Consider the following 25,316-nt stretch of genomic DNA (forward strand, 5'->3'; position numbering starts at 1 on the left):
TATCTATCATCCTCTAGTATGAATGTTTGTCTGACCTGCAATTTCAAATTTCAGGGTTTGAGGAGAGGTAGGCTAGAGATGTCCTCTTCTTTGGTATGAAAACATAATAGAAGAAGGCAAGTTATTTATTTCTGAAGCACAGGCAGATCACCCAAGTATTGATGTGTAGGTTCAAAATCCTTGGAATTTCACATAAAGTTTTATTTGGGTAGAGTAGTGCATGCCTGTAGTCATGGCTATCAATGGTGTTGAAGCAGGGGAATGGATTAAACTGAGATATTTGAGGCCAGCCTAGGTGACAGAGACCCTGTCTGAAAAGGAAATGAGGACTAACAGTTGGAAGGAAAATTATGAATCACTATTGAGATCCATGTAAATTATTATCCATGTAAAAAACCTGACTCTGGGAATAAAAGGGTCTACTAGAGCTTCTGAGGGCCAATGGTTGCCAGGCAACAGCTGTCAACTCCCACACAAGTTGGCTCTGTCTGTCATCATGGTCACCATTAGAGGACTCTGTCATCAAATGATTGATTGATGTGGGAAGAAAATCATTGTCCCTTCTTACCTCAGAATTAGAAAAAACAATAAAACAAAACTAAATGGTTGGTGGACTTTTCAGAATCACCACTGAACTCTTCCAAACTATGCTTTATGCCTGCTTTTCCAGAGAGAAATCCTATTTGTTTTGATTTCTCTTTTAATTTTTTATGTTATTTCTGAAAGCACACTTTCATTTTTATATTACTGAGCAATCTTTGCTCTCAGAGAGTGTGTTTGGTAATCATTTTGATAAAGCAGATTTTTATGGGCCTCAGCTAAATCATTACATCAGGGTTTAGAAGTACAGGTCCTTAAAATAGTGGGTCTCTATAATAGTCTAACTGAGGTGAACGAATCACTGATACACCATCTTTATGAACCAAAGTGACCTTGAGGTACACCCTAACACATCACTGTTAGTGTGTGAAGACACATAAGTTTCTATAAATCTAATAATTCAATGGACCAGTCTGATAGTCTCTCCCAAAGACTTTAAAAGAACAAACAGCCTAAATCATAGAGACATGCCATGCGAATGAATATTTCTACCATCTTTTTATTTCCGTTAGTGTATTCAAATGCTAGTATAATTTATTTTATATGTGACTTGTATCTAAGTGATTTAAAATAAATTGAGACAGTGCCTAGGATCAGAAGTCCATCAATACTGCTTTCCCTAGAAACAATTTGCTGAAGAATTTAGGGAGCAATATCCATTTGCTACTTGCATCCCCCCAAATTTTTCATACAATTTCCCTTGGATAATTTATGTATTTCTCTTAAACAAGATAGCTATCATTTATTGAAGAGCCATCTGCTCCTGCCTTAGAAAGATATATTGTGAAAAATGCTCAGTGGCAAGATTACCACATAAATAGAGGCCATGTGCATACATGAAAATTGTTGAGAATACCTTGTGGAGAGAGTGGCCTTGAAAACATGATCTATGTCCTCATTCTGTCACTGATTAGATGCCTTGGGTTGTTGCCACAGACCTTACTTTTAGCTTGACTTTTTTGTGTTGATTCTTGATCTTACAATATTGATCAAGCATCTCTATAAAATGTTGCATGACTTGTCTATGCTGCTGAAATTTTCTCAACTATTAAATATCATTAGGCTACAATGAGTAAGAATGCCCATCTGTAGAGTTCCTCCTACATGTGACTTACCTGAAACACTCTGTCTAATCCTCAGAACTCTACAGTGCTAACATTCTGCCTCCATGAGGGACTGAGCAATTTATTCAGGGTACACAGTTTCTGTAGTTTGGAGCAGGAGTTAGAGAACAATTGACCACAGACCATGGCATGTTGTATATCACAGCTATCCTCTAGCATGAAGCTACAGATTCATCCACATGTGCAAATGCCTTATTATCACCGAGTTTATCCTTGTATACCTAGATTCTACACGGTGCTTGCACAATTTTGGTCTTTGAAATCTATAGATTGTGTTCTCTGACCTCATATGAATTGTAATAACAATTAACATGTCTTGATTTACCTTCTATTATTAAAATGTTTATACTGGCATCTCATTTTAGAATGCTTATCTTAGAACAGTAACTGCAAAATAGTGCATTTTATCTATTTAAGAGGTTCCAATAGCTTTACAAATGTTTTGTCGATTAATGGTCTGCTCCTGTCTTCATCATTCAATCTATGTTTCAAATAGACTACAGATAGTTTAATAGGTGATCATCAGAACAGGTGATCCATTCAGTACCACAACCCACAGCAAGAAAAAAGAAGATAAAAGATTTAATAATTTTCAATTCTTTCCTAAGATCTCCATGTAATTATAAACCTAGAAACAGAATTTTATTTTTATTTAACAGATTTTAATTACAAAGTCAGATCCTCATTTGATACTATGCCCCTCTGATTTAGTAATGATGGGAAATGTGTCTCATATTTCATACCTGATAACTCTTCAGTTATTTTTATTTTATCATTTGATCGTCATAGAGCCCAGCAGTATAACTGTCCTCACCATTCAAGTAAAAAGAAGCAGAATAATATCAGTGAAATGATGTATTGTATCTCTTTCAATTCTAAAAGCAAATAAAAGTCAATGCATTAAAAAATAGTTTCCCTCTTCTATAAAAGAAGCAATTGATACAATACTAAGTAATTTTCTATACTTGGCTGTCAGCAGCCCCTCTATGTCTTTATATACAACACATGCACACACACACACACACACACACACACTACTATTATCAAGATGATGAGAGTGTTAGAATGGTTTCCTTAGAGATAGGGTGAGGCAAGATGCTGGTGTGGATTTATTGGGATGAACTCAGAAGGGATAATCAAAAGGGAAGAGGAAAGGAGGGCAGATTGGAAAGGTGCCAGGGGAGGAACTGACCTGCAGCATACCCGGAGCTAAGTCTTCAGCAGGTGAATTGGGAAGTTTGTTTTGTGAGTGTTGTCTTGTAGAATCCTCCCCACTTGAGGAAGGAAGCAAAGCCTTTGTTTCCACACAGGAAACTGTCTCTGAGCAATGGATGTGCCTTGGAACAGGGAGTAACTGGGTACAGAAGCCTTCTGCCCACAAAACAGTTCTCTTTGGAAGGATGACTCATGGGCAACTGATATTTTCAGCAGAGAGGGAGGAAATGCAGACCTTGAAGAGGAATTCTGAACAAAGCTTCTAAGCACTCCTTACAATTATTAAGGCAGTAGGCAGGCATTGTATCTGATAGCTCCTTGTGGATTCTGTCTTCATTAATCCACACCCAATAACCTTTAGATGTGAATCATGTCCTTGTCATCTTTATAGCTGAATATAAGAATATTTGCTCAAGACTATACAAGTGCAATGATATGAACTAAATCATCATTTTGCCCTAACCCCTATACTTAAATATATTTCTCTGAAATTCCTCAAGAATATCCACACCTCAGAGGTGAGCAGGTTCAATTAAATTGATCGAGACAACAAATGTATTAAATGCTGTCTGGCAAATAGAATTGAGCCATCAAGGGATATTTCATTTTTGTATCTGTTTACCTCACAGGAGTTGGCTTTTATTATAGCTTCAACTTGCAAAACATGAAGAATGTCAATCAATGTTATGAAGGGCAAAAGATATTTTTAAGCTCAATGATGTTCACTTGTTTAGACTATGAGAAGCCCTGCGTTCCATCCTCAGCAATGCAAATACATTAGTAAACTTACTTGCTACATAAATAACTTTGAACATGTTTCTGGTTGCCTGACACTCTGGAATATTTTCATGTCTGTGGAGAGGGGTAAACCAGAAAGGGAACTCACAAGTAGAAACTAAAATCTTTCCCTCTCTCCCCCTCTTATAGAAAACCTAATGTTGATTCTATCCTTCCTCTTTTCTCCATCAGCTTCATTGTGGCCTTGAGAACAGTAACCACTTTGCTTCATTAAAAGATTTTTATATGTGTAGTTAAATTAGGCAATATTCTTTAAACAGAAATTGAAACTGAAGATAGAAGTGTACTAATTAGGAAACTTTAGTGTTGTCTGTATGTAAAACTCAACCTAAATTAAAACTAACAAAGAGAAAAAAATACCAGGAGCTTCTTGCTTCTAACTTTGAGTGAAGAAGCTGTCTTAATGATCCCTCTGTTCTCTTCATCAGAAAAACCATCCACCATTACCTAGTAGGATTCATCCCAGAGATACAAAGAAGGTTCAACATGCAAAAATCTGTCAATGGAATCCACTATATAAACAAGCTGAAGGAAACAAACTGCATGATCATCTCATTAGATGCTTAAAAAACCTTCTACAAAATACAACATCCCTTCATGATAAAGGTCATGGAGAGAAGAGGGATACAAGGAACATACCCAAACATAACAAAGGGAATATTCTGAAAGCTAGCAACCCACATCAAACCAAGTGGAGAAAAACTCAAAGCTATACCACTAAAATCAGTAATGAGACAAGGTTGTCCACTCTCTCCACAACTATTCAGTATAGTACTTGTGGTTCTAGCTAGAGCAATAAGACAACAAACAGATTTCACGGGGATACGAATCAGAAAAGAAGAAATCAAACTCTCATGATTTGGTGACAATGTGATAGTTTACATAAGTGGGCCCAAAAATTCCACAAAAGAACTTCTACAACTCATAAATACTTTCACTAATGTAACAGGATACAAGATTAACTCAGAAAAATCAGTAGCCTTCTTTTATACAGATGAAAAATGGGCTAAGATAGACATCAGAGAAACATCACCCATCAACATAGCCACAAATAACATAAATATCTTGGAGTAACTCTAACCAAACAAATAGAAGACCAGTATGACAAGAACTTTAAATTTTTGAAGAGAGGAATTGAAGAAGACATTAGAGAGTGGAAAGATCTCCCATGCTCTTGGGTAGGTAGAATTAACATTGTAAAAATAACAATCTTACCAAAAGTAATCTACAAATTCAATGCAATGTCCATCAAAATCCCAGAAAATTTCTTCACAGACATTGAAAGAACAATACTTAACTTCATATAGAAAAGAACAAAACCCAGAATACTCAAAGCAATCATGTACAATAAGGAACTTCTGGAGGCATCGACTTCACACTCTTACTACAGAACTGCAGTATGGAAAACAGTCTAGTATTAGCATGAAAACAGAAAGGAGGACCAATTGAACTGAGTCAAAGACCTGGATATCAGTCCACACATGTACGAACACCTGATTTTTGAGAAAGAAGCAAAAAAAAATATATAAAATAAAAAAGAAAGCTTATTTAAGAAATGGTACTGGCATAACTGGAAAATAGATCTAAATCTATTGCCATGCACAAAACTCAAGTCCAAATGAATCAAAGACCTCAGCATAAAACCAACCACACAGAACCTCATAGAAGAGAAAGTGGAAAGTATTGTTGAATGAATTGGCGCAAGAGACTACTTCCTAAATATAACCCTAGTATTATACACACTGAGAAAAATAATCAATAAAGGGGACCTCCTGAAACTGAGAAGCTTCTGTAAAGCAAAGGACATGGTCAGCAAGACAAAACAACAGCCTACAGTTGGGAAAAGATATTTACCAACCCCATATCAGACAGAGGAGTGGTCTCCAAAATATACAAAGAACTCAAGATATTGGTCATCAAAAGAACAAATAATTCAATAAAAAATGGGGTACAGACCTAAGTAGAGAACTTTCAACAGATTAATCTAAAATGGCTGAAAGGCACTTAAGAAAATGCTCAACAACCTTTACCATCAGAAAAAAGTAAATCAAAGCAATTCTTAGATTCCATCTTATACCTGTCAGAATGTCCAAAACCAAAAACACTGATGACGACTTACACTGGAAAGGATATAAATAAAGGGAACACTCCTCCATTACTCGTGGGAGTCCAAACTGGTACAGCCACTTTGGAAATTAGTATGGTGATTTATCAGAAAATTAGGAAACAACCTACCTCAAGATCCAGAAATACCACTTTTGGGTATATGCCCAAAGGATATTCAATCATGCCATAAGGACATATGCTCGGCTATGTTCATAGCAGCATTGTTTGTCATTGTCAAGAACCTGAAAACCACCTAAATGCCCCTCAACCAAAGAATGGATAATGAAGTTGTGGTACATTTACACAATGAAGTTTACTGCATAGTGAAAAAATATTAATGGCATCTTGGAATTTACAGGCAAATGGATGGAGCTAGAAAACAAAATATTGAGCGAGGTAACACAGTCTCAGAAAGACAAATATAATATGTACTCACTCATAAGTGGCTTTTAGACATATAGCTAAGAAAAATCAACCTACATTTTACAACCCCAGAGGACATATACAACAAAGAGGACTCTAAAAGAGGCATACATGGATCTAATCTACATGAAAAGTAGAAAAAGACAAGATCTCCTGAGTAAATTTGGAGAATGGGGGTCATGAAAGAGGGCAGAAGGGGAGGAGGGAGGAAGAGAGGGGAACAGAGAAAAATATATAGCTCAGTAAAAACAATTTTAAAAAAGAAAAAAAAATCTCTGTGTTCTTTACATTGCCTAAAAGATGCTTACATAGCCAGTTCTCAATTAGAACAGACAGGAGCGTGACAGGGCATTTAGAATACTCCACTTTCATGCATCATTCTCTACCAAATATCCCAGATAGCTTACTAGTGTCCAGGGTTGAAGTAATAAGGGCAGCGGGGCTGCGTCCCCAGCACCCCATCTGCCCACACGGCTAGCTTTTCCCCGAAATAACAACATACAAACTGTATTCATTTAATCACGGCTTGGCCCTTTAGCCCTAGCCCTTACTGGCTAATTCTGTTATCCCGATCAACCCATCTCTAATAATCTGTGAGAACTGGTCTTACCGGGAAGATTCTAGCCTATGTCCATCCTGGGTCGGAGCTTCATAGCGTGCGTCTGCCCAGGAGCCAGGAGCATGGCGTCTCTCTCAGGCGTCTACTCCGGAGAGAGCTGTGGAGTCTCTGACCTCACTTCCTGTTCCTCCCAGTGTTCTGTCCTGTTTTCTCCTCCCACCTATCCTCTAACCAATAAAATGGGCCAGGGCAGTGCCTTTATTAGCCAATGACCTTCCTCCATCACAGGGTAACCTTAGATGTCACCTACATCCTTGTAGTTAGGTTTTATGTCTACCATAACAGTGGTGCTTGTTTTTATTTGCTGTGTTCTTGGAGAGCTTCAAAATGCTGTAAGACCAGGTTTTATTACCCAATTACATTTTTATGCAATTGTAACAAAAACTTGTACAATCAGTTTCTTTCATAGAGGTATATTCTCCATTTGAATCAGATTGATTTTTGCAGTTATGGCTGAGATCCCGGCATAAATCTGTACAGTTGTTTAGTGGGCAGCCTTATTTCCAGAGACACCATGTAAGCAGAGCATAGTGGATGTGAGCTGGAGATATATTACTAAATGGAAAGGAAAGATGCTTGAACTGAATGCTTGAGACTTAAATGTTACTTAAATTTAACAGTTCCTTTCACATTTGGGAGCTGAAATGCTAAAGTACAATGAAGGAATACACGCCTTGAATAATTTCAATGGGACGGTTCTTAAAAACAAGAGAAATCTAGTATTTATAGCTCCCCCTCCAAAAAAAACCCCAAGAAAATGTGGATAAAATCTTAGGGAAACTATATGAGAAATAGACTACCAGGGTGACTGAATGTGACTATCAACAAAATCTTCCACCAAAGAAACATTGCATTCTGTAGCTTCAGGAAAAAACAGCATAAAGGTGGCAATGCATGTCACTTTGGAATGACATGAAACCCATAAAAAGCATGGAAAATGGAAGTTCAAATATGGTCTGGAATGGCAAATACCATCTGGGATGGGCTTGAGTATTGACTTCGTGTTCAGTTTCTTAGTATCCACAGTAGTCCATGCTTAAGCTGATTTTGTGGTCAACATATAGCACAGGGTAGTCAGCCAGCCTTGAGGGACATGTTTGCTTTTAAGCAACAGTATGAATTCATCCATCTTCTTGACACAAATTAGTGGAGCCGTAGTGTTTCTCCAAGGGGGAAATTCAGTATTTGCTTACACGCCCAGCTCATAGAGTCAGTCAAGAAGCAAAGAGTAGATGCATACTGAAAGTGAGCGTGAACCCAGACGTTACACAGGAGCCTAGATACTCTAGGCTCGAATCCATATCGACCCCTCCACAGGTGTGAAATACTGAGCATTACAAAATAGTCCAGTCATGCCTGATTCACAAAGTGCCTCTAAGCAGCAAATTGTTTGGTTGCTATGATCTTTAAGTTGTTGCCATTAGATGTTTTTGGATATGAAATGTTGGCTTTGGTTTTGCAGGCTGTGAAGGGCGTATGTGACTGTTGGATAAGATATCAGCTTGTTGATGTGAGGGGATCATTGCACATTCCTCTTTTACTCTTTGGAAGCAATGACCATGTGAAAGTTTTAACTTTTGAGTCTAATGGAAGGGGAAAAAAAGCAAAGCAAAGACTGGAAAGTTGAAAACAGGAATGTTTATGGATATGCATAATGGGCATCTAATTCTACTCAGCAGTGTCCCTACTCTGTGGCATCTTAATTATTCTATCTGATCTTCAGAAGTTCCAGAAGGCTACACTGTGACAACACAGAAATGGATGGAGACTGGGAAATATGAATATCTTTAACTGAAAAATTTGGGAAAGCTACGTAAGTTAAAGAGGACCTGTGAGAAGTCCTGGTCAGCCTAAATACAGTGGGAAAGGCCTTGGTCCTGTCTCAAAGTGATTAGTCAGACTTTGTTTACCTTGTCTGTGAGTAGATGGGGGTGGGGTTGCGGAAGATGGTGGGAGGAAGAGGAGGGGAGGGAGTGGGAGAGTGGGATAGGTATGTAAAATGAGAAAGGATTGTTTTTAAAAAATAATTAATTAATTTAATAAAAAGCACCTATAATACTAATAGCTTGTTGCAGTTCTAATATTTGAGATATGATAAGTTTGAATAAAATTAAGCTACAAACCTACAGAAATGAAAATAAATTATTGTTGGGGGAAGCTGCTTGCTGGTTCCTGGTCACTTAGCCCTGAAATAATCACACAAAAACTGTATTAATTAACTCACTATTTGTCCCATTAGCTCTAGCTTCTTATTGGCTAACTCTTACATCTGAATTTAACCAATTTCTATTAATATGAGTATTGCCACATGTCTGTGGCTTACCGGCTAAAGTTCTGGTGTCTGTGTCGGGCTGAGCTACATGATGTCTCTCTCATTCTACCCTTCTTTCTCCCAGCATTCAGCTTAGTTTTTCCTACCTACCTAAGTTCTCCCCTGCTATAGGTCCAAAGCAGTTTCTTTATTCATTAATGGTAACCACAGCAGACTAGGGACTCCCACATCAGATTATAAATTGTTTATTGTTCTTAGGTAATGCTAAATTTTCAGTCAAGTGGACAGATTGAATAAAACAAACTAATTTGCTTCTGGAAAAGGACAGTGATGCAGAAAAATAAGAGAAAATAGAGATTAACCCCACTCAGAAACAGACCATTGCAGAGGAGTTCCCTTTAGTCAACCGGTGACTAAAGCTTCAGTAGACATGAGCGCAAACCCAGGTTCAGACTCTAGCTCTTGATTGCTGCGTAATTCAGGGAAAACAATCAGATTTCCTGCGCTAAGATTCTTTATGTATCCATCAGAGAAAAAAAAATCCCTGCTCCAAAATGTTATGGCAGATATTAAATACATTGTTTTTAAAAAATCACTAAGCAAACATTAAAACGTAATATAGCATTTAGGACTTCTTGCCCAAGAGCATCTGTCCTAGAAAGAGGTTAATACACAGACCACCAAAGTTTTTTTGTACTTCTAAAATGCCCAAAGTAGGGTTGAAGTGTGAAAAAGAGCTAAATTAAATAGTACAATCTGAAACCCAGAAGTTTTAAGCACACATAGAGTCATGATACTATTTACTAACTATTGAAACCTGAAAAATTAGCATATGTGAGTCCCAGTCTCAAGTATTCCAGGCAGGCATCACTCTCTTTCTGTGTATGTATGTATGCATGTGTGTATGTATGTATATATCTATGTGTGTGTGTGTGTGTGTGTGTCATGCTATTATGTCCTAACTATTGAGACCTGAAAAATTACTATAGGTGAGTCCCAGTCTCAAGTAGTCCAGGCTGGCATCTGTCAATCTCTCTCTCTCTCTCTCTCTCTCTCTCTCTCTCTCTCTCTCTCCCTCATGTGTGTGTATGTATATGTGTGTGTGTGTGTGTGTGTGTGTGTATAGCATATATACACATATGCACACACAGAGAGAAAGATAAACACAGATATGGATATAATTTGAAAATTGTTTCAAACTTCCAATCCTCCTGTTCCACCTTCCAGGAGCTGGGATTGCAGTCCCATGTATCACAGCTGGCCAGGTGCACAGTGCTAGGACCTGAGCCATGACGCCCCTAAGTTCTCTAACAACTAGCTACAAACACAGTCCTGTCATTTTGGACAATGATTTAAAGGGCCCATTGTATATTTTTGGTATGTTTTTAAAAAACAACATATTTTAACATATTTTACCATTTCTTTTTTTAATATTCATTTTAAGTGGTTTTTCCAAAGATAAAATATACTTTATATTTTGAAATATTTACAACATTTTAAATAATATTTTAAAACTAATTCTCTGGTGATTTCATATCAGATGTTTTGAACATATTCACTCACCCAACCCCTACCATATCTTCCCTCTCTACCTTCAACGCCCTCTGTTGTTCTCTACCTGTGGGTCATGTGCCACCTAAGACCTTCAGAAAACACAGATATTTACATTATGATTCATAACAGTAGCAAAATTGCAGGTATGAAGTAGCAAGACAAATCATTGTACGATTGGGGGTCACAACAACGTGAGGAACTATCTTAAAAAGTCACAGCATTGGTAAGGTTCAGAACCACTGCACTAAACTTTTAAGGTTTCTGACCTGCAATCTCCATCAAGTGAAATTTGTATTGTTAAACTGTTCTTGGAAAAGGGGGCCCTGAAGTCAAAACACACTATTAAACAAATATTTCCTCCTTAGAAAGTGACTGGATTCTGCGTCTACCTCCCCTCCTCCATGGTGGTATTACTGCAAGTTCATCTGTTTATCCACTCTGTTGTGTTCAGAAAACACTATTCTCTGTCATCCATCTTGCGCCTCCGGCTCTTTTTATTCCTCCTTCCTTGATATTTCCCGAATTATCGGGGTAGAGTTCCGATATCTATTTCCCGTTTTGGGTTGTCCACCCAGAGTCTTTCTTTCCTTGACTGTGAACCAGCTGAGGGTCTCATCTGTGGCAGCTTTTCTAAAGTGTCCTAGTGAGAGTTACTATTGTTATGATGAAACACCAGGGCCAAAAAAAAGCTGGGTAGGAAAGGGTTTGTTTGGTTTACAATCTTTAGTGAAGAAAGGGCAGGATGTGGAGACAGGAGCTGATTCCTCATGCCTTCCTCAGCGTGCTCTCTATACAGAACCACTAGACTCGGGGTGTAAGCACCCACAATGTGATGGGCTCTGTCCTATCAATCACTATTTAATAAAATCTACCACAGGCTTTTCTGCTTATAGCCAGATTTTATGGAAGTAATTTCTCAGTTGCAGTTCCCTCCTCTCAGATGACAACAGTTTGTGTTAAGTTGGTATGAAAGTAGTTAGCAAGTGAAGGAACTCTTGCTCCCAAGTGGCAGAATGCTTGCCGCATGTTTTCAGCTTTTAAGTTTAAAGTGTTGTGAGCTACTTTTAATGAATGTACAATCATATGGGAAAAGCAGTTAAGCATTCATCTTTCATAGTTTTAAATGTTGTTTTCTTTTATTTTTTCTGTTATTTCTCTTTTTATAAAAAAAACAAAAAACTATCTTTTTTTTAAAAAAATTTACATACCAATCCCAATTCCCATTCCTCCCCTCCTCCTGTTTCCTCCACCTTCCTCTCCCCACCCCACCCCCATCCACTCTTCAGAGAGGGTAAGGCACATTGATACTAGGCCCTTCCTACTAGATCTAGGCTGAGCAAGATATCCATCCAAAGAGATTGGGTTCTTAAAAAGCCAGAACAAGCAGTAGGGATAAATCTTGATCTCAGTGCCAGTGGCCCTGCAGTCTGCCCCAGCCAACTGTCACCCAAATTCAGAGGGTCTAGTTTGGTCCTATGCTGGTTCCTTCCCTGTTTATCCAGAGTATGTGAGCTCCCATTAGCTCAAGTAAGCTGTAAGCTGTTACTTTTTTTTTTTAAAGATAACAATATAATGACATCATTTCCCATTCCCTTTCCTCCCTCTAAACACACCCAGTACATATTCTTGGTCTGTTTTAAATTCATGAAGTCATTTTCATTAACTATTGTTATATACATATATGTATATACACATCTATATTACAAATTGTCTACTTTAACTTCTAGAATAATTCTACATCATAAAATGTTATTCTTTTGTCATTATTTTGCCACTCAAGGTTTTATACAAAACTTTTGACTTCATATTTTAAAAAAAGTCTTATACCCAGTCTTAGCTGTATGAGCGCCTCTCATTCTAACTGATAGTCTGTGTTAAAGTTCGTCTACGTTAGTGATAGTACTTCTTCCACAGATTCTATTTTCCCTCTGTTTCTCTTACTATCTAATTTGCATTAATGTTTCTATTTCTGTTTCTGTTCTTATTTCATCTCTATCTGGAATATTTTTTGCAAGGATTTCACTTTGATTTATTATTTACTCTGGTGACTACCTCACAAGTTCACAGTTTCACACTCTGTCTAGAGATGATGTTTTACAGCCATGAGTATAATTTGTTGACCCATTTCTGCCCTACTGCTGTTACACACCTGTGGTGCATATTCAAATCCTACGATGCAACATGTCTGTTTTGCCTTCTTAAAGAATGAAATATATGTAAATGTATGTGTGCAGACATATACACAATCTCTGAATTTATTCACCCTAATCCATCAAATGCTGTTTTTGAAATATATTGTGTCTTTCAGCCTGATCTATGTTAGCTATCTTAACACTGATAATTTTTTGGAAATCAGTCCTTTGGGGTTTACTTATTAGGGAATGTGTTTTTCTCATTTTTGAAATATGCTTTTGTTCACCAAAACTTTCTGAAGTAACATCCTTTCAACCATTTACAAATGCTTTCTATCACTCTGGCACATATTTTGTTATTGCCAACCTCCTAGGCATGAATGTGGAGGTGCTCGTCTTTTCGGGTCTGTAGCTACCATTTAATTTACATCATTTTTGAAGACTGATTATGATATTTCTAGAGTGGTTCCATAAAGAATAAGCCTACCCAAATTTGGTAAAACTTCTTCAAAATGAATTTTGTTTTGATTACTTTAAATATACTGGCAATTTACTCAAAGTTTCTCAAATAATTTCTGTGTTATAATAATTTTACAGCTGGACAGTGGTGGTGCATACCTTTAAAACCAGCACTTGAAGCCGGGTGATGGTAGCGCATGCCCTTAATCCCAGCACTCGGGAGGCAGAGGCAGGCGTATCTCTGTGAGTTCGAGACCAGCCTGGTCTACAGAGCTAGTTCCAGGACAGGCTCCAAAGCCACAGAGAAATCCTGTCTCGACCCCCCCCCCCCCCCAAAAAAAAAAAACAGCACTTGAGAGGCAGAGGCATGTGGAACTCTGTGAGTTCAAAGTCAGCATGGTCTACAGAGTAGAGCGCATGCCAGGGCAGGTTCCAAAGCTACACAGAGAAACCTTGTCTCAAAAAACGAAAAATTCCCCTATTCTTCTAGAATTCCAAATGTGTATTTATCAGACAGTTTCACATTTCCTCAATTCAGTCAACACTTTTAAACCATTTCCCCCCATATCTGAAAAAGGCTTTATGTATATGTGCCTGGATCCCTCACCATTCATTCTTCACTGTTAACACACACTGTGATTTTCACTTGTTTTCTATTCTGGTTCTAAAGTGTTGTGTTTTGTCACAGCAGTGTTACCTGCACTGTTTTCTAACTTTGCTCATTCCAAGTCTAGGGCTTTGGATTTTGTTCACTGTTATTCTCTTTGTCCTTAGAGTTCATCCCATTCCCTCCTTGTCTCCCACAGTTCACTGCATGTTTGACTCTGACTGGACACAACATAGGCATCCTGCACCCTGACAGCTTTTTCCAGGGAAGGCTGCATTTCTTCTGTAGGTGAGTCTCGTTGTTATTTATTGTTAGACTTACCTCTTCTTTCCTTTCACATTGTTTCTATGACTCTTCAGGCAGTTATTTCCTTAGCTCCCTGATAGCTCCTTTACAATAGAAATATTTTTTGTTCTAAAACAGTCTTTCCTGTGTTTTATCTCAGCACTTGACATGTTCACACCAATTAGACATCTCTATGGCTGGGGAGAATTTCAGTTCAGCTCCTAGTATTGTGCACACTCTGCTGGTCTGACTCTGTCTCAGGCTTGCTGCAGCTGCTGGCTAGCCTAGTGAAGCCTGCAGGACCAAGCCCTCTGCTCACACAATATGTCCTTTGGCCAAAGACCAACAGTGAGTTCCAGGCAGGTCTTTGGGTATTTTCTGTGAAGTTTGTTTTCTGTAGTCATCTTTCCCCCTACTGTGTGCACTCCACAGATCCTGATCTAACTTTCAGCTCCTTGGTGAGAGAGAGATGCTGCTCTCCTGCTCCCTTCCTAAGCCCTGGCAGCTATAAAGCTTCACTAGGAATTGGGTAGAAATGGCTTTTCTGTGAGCTCATTAATCTGGTTTCCTAGAAATCACAAATTGCCACCTCCTATTTCTTTTCAAATTTTTTCATTTTGTCCATAAGTTGAGAAAAATCTGTTATTAATTATTCCTTCATGCTTAGAAGCATAATATTATCATTAATTTTCATTCAAATTAAATAAGAGTATAGTTAAGAGGCTGTCTTTGACAAATCACGTGACCAGTGTCAGGTACAGCTAACAAGTAGGGCTAAGCTTTAATGGATTTTTTTCGTTTGCTTATTTATTTTTTTTTTGTTTTATTTTGTTGTTTTTGTTTGTTTGGTTTGGTTTGGTTTGGCTTCTCAAGACAGAGTTTCTTTGTGTAACCATCCTGGCTGTCCTGGAACTCACTTTGTGGACAAGGATGACCTCAAACTCATAGACATCCTGCTGAGATTAAAGTTGTGTGCCACCACCACACGGCTGGTGTGTGTTCGTGTGTGTGTGTGTGTGTGTGTGTGTGTTTTATTCATCACAGAATGGGAACAGGGAGAATTGTAACTTTAATCACTAAGATTGAAAAATAGATATGTAGAAAAGAAAACACAGAACTATCCTTATGAAACAAGAGATATTATTGACTCATAAATGTAGGCATAACTTAATTATTCAAAAAATGGATAGAACAAATTTCTTATTCAAAATGTTTAAAAAATGTTATAGTAGCCGGGCGATGGTGGCGCATGCCTTTAATCCCAGCACTCGGGAGGCAGAGGCAGGCGGATCTCTGTGAGTTCGAGACCAGCCTGGTCTACAGAGCTAGTTCCAGGACAGGCTCCAAAGCCATAGAGAAACCCTGTCTCGAAAAAAAAAAATGTTATAGTACTCAAAATTAACTACTAAAGAGGTCAAAAAAAGTCTTGTAGCAAAAGAATATTTATGTAGTAAGGCATTTCTATGCTTATCAAAAGATTTCCCAAAGAAGTTCTCATTGGGAGTGATGTGCCCTGAACGATTCTCTGTAAGAGTTTTGACCCAAAGCAGATTTAAATTTACAGTGCAAGCCTTGCATTTGGGCAAAGGCTTTCCAGTATTTTAAACACAACATCATAAATTTGAAACAGATATATGGTCCATCCTTGTAAATTTAACACTCTAAAGGCTGAACAGGAGGATTGCCAGGAGCTGGAGTTTGGGTCTACATATTAAGATCCCCTCTTTAGCTGCCACCGTCTAAAAACTAGTTAAAGACATAATTTTGTTTGTGTGTGTTTTCAAGTGCATAAACTTCATCACACACACACACACACACAAAAATGCCCATAGTGCTGCTAGCAAAGGAAGGACCCAGGGCCCCGGACAAGGGTCAGCAGAGGTCTCCATGCACAGAACTGTCACTCAAGAGCTCCTGCATCATTCATATGGACTGCAAAGACTAAAGAGGATGAGATTCAACAGAGTAAAGTCATCAGAGACTCATTTGAAGACACTGCATTTGGCAGGCTTCAAAAGTTTCTATTTTATTTATATGTGTATTATTTTGGTTTTGCATAGAAATAGCAGCAGTTTGTTGGAATTCCATGTTTCCTCATGCTTTCAGGACAATTTGGACATCTTTTTTTCCAAATAGATATTTCATCTCCTTTGACACTTTCTTGTCAGTCTTAATTAGAAGTAATAAAAAAAAAGTGAAGCCAAAATCAAGTTTTCAGGAAAACAAAGAAATAAATTTTTATTTTTTAAGCTCTCCTTTCCAAGATTTACATATTCAACTATAGAAAATGAATAACTGACTTACAGAAATGTACCAAATTATAGGTTTCTATAATACCATCACTTTTCTTAATGCTTAGAATAATTAAGAATTTTTTTTGTCTATTTTTAATACATTGTTGTTTGGTGAGGAACAGGAAAATGTGGTGTAAATACAATATCAAGTCAAAATACTACATGATATAGAACTTGGAGGGACATGTCATCATCAGTCAGTGGGTTAGAGGCAGATTCTAAACAAAAAACTGTGGTCTTGATAAGACATGATTGTCTTTGCTCTTTGGTGATTCTCTTTGCTCCTCGGGTATAGAGAGGAAGGAGAGAGAAGAGGGGAGATAGAGAGACAGAGACAGAGAAATGAAAGCGGTTTATCAGGAAAACTTCTACAGATCTATCAGGGGAAACATTCCTTAAAATGAAACAACAAGGAACCAAAAATGAAGAGAAAAGTTACAGACATGGAATCCAATATTTGAGGACAGGGTTTGAGAGGCCCCATAACTACTCAGATGTCTTCAGCTAAGTGAGCTTTGGCCAGAGTAATACACTTGAGCAAATCCCCTTGAAGGCCAGAGGCTTATTTGTAAAACTAGAGATGGAGAACCCAGGGGCAGAGCTCTACTGACTAGATGAGTAGCATGAATTAATATGTATAACCTGCACAATTAGGTGATCAATTACCCGAGAGACAGGGGCCGAAGGAAGTCTTGAATCTCAGGTTTAGAACTTGGGAGGCTTAGTTAAAGAAATATTAGAAAATATTCAGTGATAGAGGAAGGTTCATAAAATGTTTTCACGTGATTGAATTTGTCTCACAGAATGCCAGGAAATATGTGTACGGGGTCAGTGAAGAACTCTGTGATGAAGATAAAGTTCAGATCCGTAGCCATCCTGTGCAGAATAAAATTCATAAAAAGTAGCAAGTCCAACTCAGGAGTAAAACTATAGAATTTAAATCAGGAGGTCAAAACTGAAATGTTAGAGGTTATTGTAGTTTATGATATGGCAGCATAACATCCAATCCATCCAAAATGTAAGAAAAATAAAGTTGTGAGAGAGAAGAAGTAACACAACAATGAAACTGGAAACAGGGTAACCCTTTCAACAAATGAATGTGGGATCACTGATAGTAACAATGAAACTTTCAACAAATGAATGTTGGATCTCTGATAGTAACAATGAAACTTTCAACAACTGAATGTTGGATCACTGATAGTAACAATGAAATTTTCAACAAATGAATGTTGGACCACTGATGGCCATGTACCATGAATGACCTTGGCCACTCCCATAAACCTATAAAAGTTGACGCTAAAAGGAGTAGAGATAAATTACACAGAGTGGAATGAAACCCAGGCCTCACAAAAGCCAGATCAGCGTGCTACAACTGAGCTTCACCCTTAACCCTTTGTAGTTTGTTCAGAGACAAAGTCCTATTAAGTCTCCCACATTGGTCTCATACTTATCCCCCTACCTCAGTCTCTTGATCTTCAATTAAAGACCCAGGACACCACACCTAGATGAGCCTACTTTCAGAACTGAAAACATCAGAATACTCACAGAGATCTACTTGCCTCTGCTTCCCTAATGCTGGTATTAAAGGACTTTTACAGGTGTCCAATAAAACCGCAGCACATGGAGACCCAGCCCAAGCATTACTCGTATAATTCACTTCCTTAGTGGATAATTTGAAAAATTCCCATTATTGTTCATGTAATAAAATTTATGTTAGAAACTTACATTATGTTATCATAAAATATTAACCCTTAAGAGTGTATAAGCCATGGAGTGATGTCAAAACAATTTGAACAGCCACTGCTTTGTGGAAATGACTGGTGACTCGTGTCAGGGATTGACCACTCTTAATCAGACGCCTGTGGAAGACTCAAACAGTGTGAATGACCACGCTGGGTTCATGGGGTGAAGACATTAAAATACTGAATGTGAACTTGGTGTATAATAAGCAGAGTGACATACTTCAGATGAATGTTAATTCTTGTTATACACATTTTTGTTATTATTGCAAAGTGGCGTACCCTTGTTAATATACAACTTAGATAGCCACCTTTAAAAATAAGCATGGCAACATTCAAGAGACTGAAACAGGAGGATTACTGCAAATTTGAAGTTATACAGCAGAACAAAACAAAACTCCATAGGTCTCTTTCCCATTGAAAGCTGATCTTTAAATTATCACAGGGCTATTGTTGTTGTCTTTTTTCCTCCTAAAATACAATTCAGGAGGGAGCTGCTTTGTGTCTGACTATAGCTATAACTATTGTAGATGTTCCTACTGCCTAAAAGTTGACTTTCATTGAAAATATTGATACAACATTTTAATAACTTGAGATTCCCACAATAAATTTCTTCAGTCAGTGCACCTTTAAGTTTAGCCTCATCAGTAAGAAAACTAGAATAAAACAGTAAATTTGAAGAAAATACATCGTATTTCCACACTTTTTAGAGTAATAAATGTGCTACTTTATCATCAAATACATCTTCAATACTGAGTTTATTCTTTGGAATTTCCTTCTTAATAGCTTGCCAGGAGAGAACACGGGTCATCAACTAAGCCCCTCCACCCTCCATCCTCTGAGACTTGCATGTGCCTGACTCTTTTAGCTCAGACAAAAGACAAGTTGTGACATTTACAGTAGCAGCTAGGACTTGGGATAGATACCTAGTTCTTTGCTTAGGAAACAAAAGTCCCGTCAAGACACTGGCAATCCGTTTTCCTCACATTTTCGTAGGAAAATTGTAGTGCTTACTTTAGCACTGGCTCTTGAGAGGAATGTTATGTTCACTTTCTTATAAAACACACACACACACACACACACACACACACACACACACGCCCTATTATGTGAAGACCTTGGAGTTTCAAAGCTCTGTAGGTGAAGTCAGCCTTTCTTTTAAAACTGATTTTTCAAAATGGTAGATTGCTTTAAAGTTGTGCTGTTTCCCTTTTCTGACAAAATTCCTAAATAAAGCTTGTTAAACACTCGATGCTTGGAATGCAACATTTAGAAACTTCACCAAACGCAGTGGCATCTAGAGTCCTCTGCTCCCTCCCCTTACCATAGAGTTAATAAGGATTGTCTCTGTGGTCTTGCTCAGGAGTTTACCCACAGGAAAAGGATCCTCGAAGGTGCATGAACTTGGGCAACCAGCTGCACACCCTTGAGCAGCTGACAGGCGCAGAGACCAGAAAAAAGAAAACCCGGACGCACCAGAACCTAGAGCCGCGGACTTTGTGTTAGTCCCGGCCCCTTTCCGTGATAGAGACCTCCTAACCTTGTGCGGGTAGGAGCCGGCTTTCTGGTCTGCACTGGCTGCTGCTACTCTCCGCCCGCAGCAGGCAAACCATTACGCATCTAATCAGCGCAGTATTTTAAGCTTACTCTCCAGGCAACATCTCTGCAAAAACCTTGCAAGCTGGTGAGAGACGTCTGCTCCGGACCCTGAGGAGTCTGGAGTCCTTCCCAGCGAATTGTCTCTCACCCTGCGGAGCACGCCAGCTCAATTACTGGAGAACGAGATTGGTCCTTGCCACCGCCCTCCCCTCCTGTCTTCAGTAGGAGCCGGGAAGAGGAGATCTGCTTCAGTGCGCACGGGAGTGACCAAGTGCAACTGGCTACCGGAGCAGCGACCTGGACTCGGGTCCTTTCCTCCACCCGCGGATACACCCGGGCCGTGCGCCCTAAGCAAAGGCGCTGGACCATCCCGGCAGGGCTCGCGGGTGACATCACTCCTGAAGATACCCGCTCTCTAGTCCTTGCCTTCACAAAGCCTCTATCAGTGTGTTTGTGGGTCTCTGGAGAGGGCTTCCTGGGGAGAGAGGACCAACCAGACCAGAGGAGGCAAAAGAGTAGCGGGAAGTGAAGGAGTACCCCAGAGGACAGCGACATGAAATTCAACGCTGCACACTACCTGCTGCCCCTTCTGCCTGCACTCGTCTTCAGCACCAGGTGAGTTCTGAAACGTGAGGCCCCAAGCCAGAAGGCTGAGCTGGTCAGGGGACAGGCACCTCCCACCAAAGCAAGATGTTAGCTGAGTGCTTAAGACTCAGAATCTTTGGAGAGAGCAGAGCTCTTCTATAGTTCCCCCAGGTCCCTGGAGAAAGTCTTAGGATTGACTCCCTTCCGATATCAAGAGCTTCCCTCCAGAGCAAATGAAGACACCCCACCCCCAGGCCCGGGGCTCTGAAGTCTGGAACAGTGAACCTGCTGAAGTAGGACACCATAAAGAGTGGGTAGGTAGAGGAGGGAATGTCCCTAGGGAGTGCCTTAAGTTTATATTAGACCTCAAGTAGCCGTGGAATGAATTCTAAGGTTCAGGGAGCCAGAGAAAGCAGAAGGTGCTAAGACTTGTGCAGAAGTCCTCAAACTGCGCTAATGGACTGGCTGCAGTCTTGAGTGGGCTAGTGGTAGGTGACTTACTTTGGCTGTGTTTAAAGTTAGAAGACAGTACTGAAGCAGAGGAGAACCTAGCTGGAAACAATGGGGCACTGTGCTCCATCACTGGCCGTGGATGAGAATTTCAGCCCTAGTACAGAGGACCTATTTTTAGTGGAGATTTCAAATGCACTGACAGAAGTGCTTTGTGATGGCTGCTGGGATGTATCTCAAAGTTGGTGATGGTGTTTGCTTTTTTTCTCCCATTAGTACAGCACAAGGGTGGCCTGTTTCAGTGCCCAGGACTGAATTTATTCTGCATGCCTTGAGCACCCCACTGGCAGCAACCCTTTCCTTTGGCCTCTGTGAAATATAAAAACGCACACAGGGTGTGGGTTCTTTCAAATTCACATGAATGGAGACACTATCTGATTGTGTAATTCACCAAAACTAAAGGAGAGACACACAACTGTACAAGATTCAGATGGAAGGGGTGAAGCAGGCTCACACACTCCTTAAAGTGAGATTTGAATCCATGCTTCTGTTTTGTGTACATGTTTCTTCAGGCCAGCATAACCTACCTTTCCTTTCCATGCAGAAACTGCTCCATTTAGCTCCAAAACTTGATAAATTTTGCATTTCTTGAACAGAACCAAGTGGCTTTAGAAGACTGAAATCAAACTTCAGTTTTATTTCTTTTAAAGATTTGCTTGTCATTGCAATTCATAGTATTCTTATGGTTTTCACAGAAATCCACTTTGGTTCCCATTGCTTCCTTAAACAGTGAGCTCTTCTGAACACTACGATAGGTGCCAACAGAATAATAAAGTCAGTCTTTGGGTCCTTGTCATTTGTTCCCACCTTCTGCTTTAATAATTGTTTGTGTGTTCTTTTGAAGTTCTAAAATTTATATTTAACTTATATGTCAGCATATTCATTAAACAGTTAATGGTGGGAGGGAAACTCAACCTACAGTGGCATGCAGAACAGTAGCATCTCCTGAGATCCCTTACTCCATTTGCTTTTGAAACTAACTGCCACTGGAGTACACAAACTCATCAGTCTCCACCCAAAGTTGTTCTAGTTCCGGAAAGCAAGAGCCATCACTTTCCTATCTATGAGAGTGTTCATTTTTATAAATATTATTAAGACTGAAGATCAATACATTTATTATAAAATATTAAGTTATTCTGATTTGAAATTAGATAGGAACGTTCTACAGTATTGGTATTTGAATTTTGCAAATAATACAAGATGGACTTGGAAAGTGAATTTCCATAATTAGTAACCATTTGCATGATTGCTGTGAGCAATTTTATTGGACTAGTTCCCCAGGTCACCTTCTAACGGTTCACATACTTGAAAATGAGTGTGACACTATCAGTGTGTCACTTGCCAGAAGGGAATGGGCTTTAAAGACCCTCACAGAATTCCATTCTCCTTCCGTATTCAGGAGTTCTTACTGTCACAGGGCAAGCATAAAGGTTATAACCCAGACTGCAAACCTCCGTGGAGACTGTCACAGTAGTCATGATGGGCCTGCTGTACTGTAGAGCAACACAGCATGGCTCAACCATGGTCACGTGTGACAAGGTTTTCTGTTAACTTTCTTTGTGTTCTCTATATGAAGCAGTTGCATCTCACATGCTTACACTATGTGGGCTAAATCCAGAGGGTGACAAGCGACACTTGTTGATTCTAAAGTTCCTTCGCACATTGGGGAATGTGGAGCTGAAACTCTAATGTGGAAGAACATTTGCCCTGTCGTGTGTCTCTCCCAGTGGAGTTCCTCAGAACTGCCTGCTTTGACTGCTGTAGGCCTGGTGTTCACCTCTGTCTGGAAGGGAAAGAATGACTTATTTGAAAGTTGGAAAAAGAAAGGTTTTTTACAGTAGTGTTCTAGCTACTTGGGTGGCAATTTTCAGATAATTCTGCTTTTTAAATAGGAAGGAATGGCAGTTGTCTGTTCTGTTTGCTCTCCCCCTTGTCATTACAATTAGAGACTCCATAGACATCAAACAGACATCCTATAAAGCCATCCACATGAACAATATCAACACTCCTATCTTAGACTTACTTCATTTGTTCTCAAAGAAACATGAATGTTCACCTTCCTTATGACAAGCTTTTTCCTCTATTTCACAGTGAGCCCCATGAAGCTTTAAAGAAAAAAAAAAAGACCTTAATTTCCTGGCGTATTGTTTCTGTTGTTTAGAAAGCACATAGAAATTCAAGGGTACAGTCAAGCTAATGGTTTGAAAATGTAGCTAATACAGAGATCCATTTAATGCGTGCACAAATGCATGTGGTCTAAGAACACAAATGCATGGGAAGGTTGAAGAGCTTTGGAAGAGAATGGCTGTACTGTTCAAACAGTTGCATTCTGCAGGAGGATTGAATTGCTAATCCAAGGCATTACCTACACTTCAGAAATAGGAAATGTGGGGACTGAAAGGATGGTGGGAGGTCAATTTTTTGAAAGGATCTGAAAAGGATCCCTGTGTACTGGAGGAGGCTTGGGCATTAGCTTCTGAACCTCGGTTTTTTGATGCTGTGCTCATGCTCCTGATGCCTTTGGAATGTGAACTTTCAAGTGACTTGAGGAGCAAGGTGTAGCAGGGGAGGAGTGATGGTCTACCAACTTCTGATGGTTCTCCATGGTACAACTTTGAGCAGATGTTTGCTTATTGTCATCCCAGTAGGAGTCACCTGTGAGATCTCCACTGGGCCCTGATCAGCAGCTGTACCCCGTGGGAACCTATTTCCAGCAATGTACGCTGTGAATGCCCAAGGCCCCCACATTTTCTGTGCACCATTCCAACATCAGCATGAAGCCGTTGTATATGCCATAGGAAGAGAGGACACACACAGACACTTTTCAGGAAATGTGTTTGGTGTAGGAAGGAGTTCTCACTTTAACTACAGTGAAATGGTGTGAGGGACTATGAGTTTCCCCACCCAAGTCCTGCACGCAGGGACTCTGATGCACACACTTCTAAAGAATTGTATCCTTTTGCGTAAATGGATCACAAAAGTGTCTTTAATCGGAGAGTGTGAAAGAGAATGTATTTGCTTCTGAGGCTGCAGTTCCAGCCCTAAGAACCTATTTCCAGTAGCACTCTTTAAAGTGCCAGTTTTTGGAAAATCTTTATAGATGACATTTTCTCTCTGACCAATGGCAGCGAGAGTTCAAACCTTTATGTGTTGATTGTGCAATTGTATCAAAACAAAACCCACACAGTTGAAAGAATGAACGTGACCTTCCTACTTGGAAGCAAAAGGTATGTGGGATTGCTGAGCACTGAAGTGACATTTTCTCCTGTGTGATTGGTGATATCATGTGTATAACTGTTGCTGAGTAACTATTAGAAGAGTTGCTAAAAGTCACGTTAGTAGATGGGGCTCAATTATTGAAGATATCCCACAAGACAGGTAGTATTTAAAAGTATGATTTCTTCCATTGGAAGTTCATATAAACAGAAAACATAAGAACATTCATTCTTTTTGTATTTTCTGTGAAGTTTTATTTTCATAAAATGAGTTTTCTGTCTGTCAGTCACTCAGCACCTAAATCATCTCACCAATAAGGTAGATTAGTTATAACTATATATCTTCTATAAAGACATGCATGCAATTATTATATACACAAATTGAATAAGTAATAGTCATCATTTTATATAAAGTTCCAAGTGTGAATTTGGAGACAATAAACTATATCAATACAAAAGTTTCAGCTATAATATTTTCTTTCCAATGACAGCAAAATGAAGGGTGTTTTATCTTCAGTCTCAACATCATGGAGCATGTGGTAACAGAAAGACTTTAGACAGTGTTTTTCTTCATGTGCAGACTTTTTTATGTAGCAGATAGCACTAATCATAGAACCTGCTGAACAAAGTTGTAAAAACTGAACTAATTCATGAGAAGAGTTTAGGGTATTCATGAAGGAAAGTAAGTAGCTCATGAAACTATTATCACCTGCAACGTTTCATAAAATTCTTATGTAGTAACATAGGAAAATAAGGTAAATCTGAAATGCATATCAATTGGATGGCATCCAGTGTATGACACTTGTCATCTAAAACAAAGGATGGTAGGCAGAGAAAAAGGAATGGGGGCAGTGACTGTGACTTGGTATTTGGGCCCCTGTACTCAAGAGCATTCTATTGTCGGTGTGTGGCTGGTTCTGTGTTGTCTGTGAACATTATGAAAATTAGAGGTATTTACTTTAAACACGCAGAGTGTGATTTAGCTCAAAAACATATATTGAGCTACTTGAGTTTCTGTTTACGATGCAATTGCATATACACTTGTAAATCATAATATCAAATCAAAGCCATGAGCATGAGCATAGGTGTCAGTGAATAACTAAGATAGATTGTTTTCAATTCATGGGTAGATAGATTTTAAAAAATTGACTTCATTTTCTATTTGTTCATTGCTTTCATC

At 39.0% G+C, this 25,316-nt stretch overlaps 1 protein-coding gene across 3 annotated transcripts in view; it reads left to right on the forward strand.

Moving 5' to 3' along the window:
• Positions 1–19,806: 19,806 nt before the first annotated feature.
• Positions 19,807–25,316, forward strand: part of Luzp2 (leucine zipper protein 2) — a 404,363-nt gene continuing 398,853 nt past the window's right edge. Inside the window, exon 1 of one of the 3 annotated variants that reach the window (XM_041655646.1) lies at positions 19,807–20,441. In XM_041655646.1, coding sequence (XP_041511580.1) covers positions 20,380–20,441 — 62 coding nt within the window. In that variant the 5' untranslated portion in view covers positions 19,807–20,379. The remainder of the gene's footprint in view (positions 20,442–25,316) is intronic. The other 2 variants (XM_041655656.1, XM_041655677.1) reach the window with 2 other exon arrangements.

This window comes from Microtus oregoni, unplaced genomic scaffold (genome assembly GCF_018167655.1).
Source record: "Microtus oregoni isolate MIOR12 unplaced genomic scaffold, Mior012 000000F_ref0000247, whole genome shotgun sequence".
NCBI classification, from domain to species: Eukaryota; Metazoa; Chordata; class Mammalia; order Rodentia; family Cricetidae; genus Microtus; species Microtus oregoni.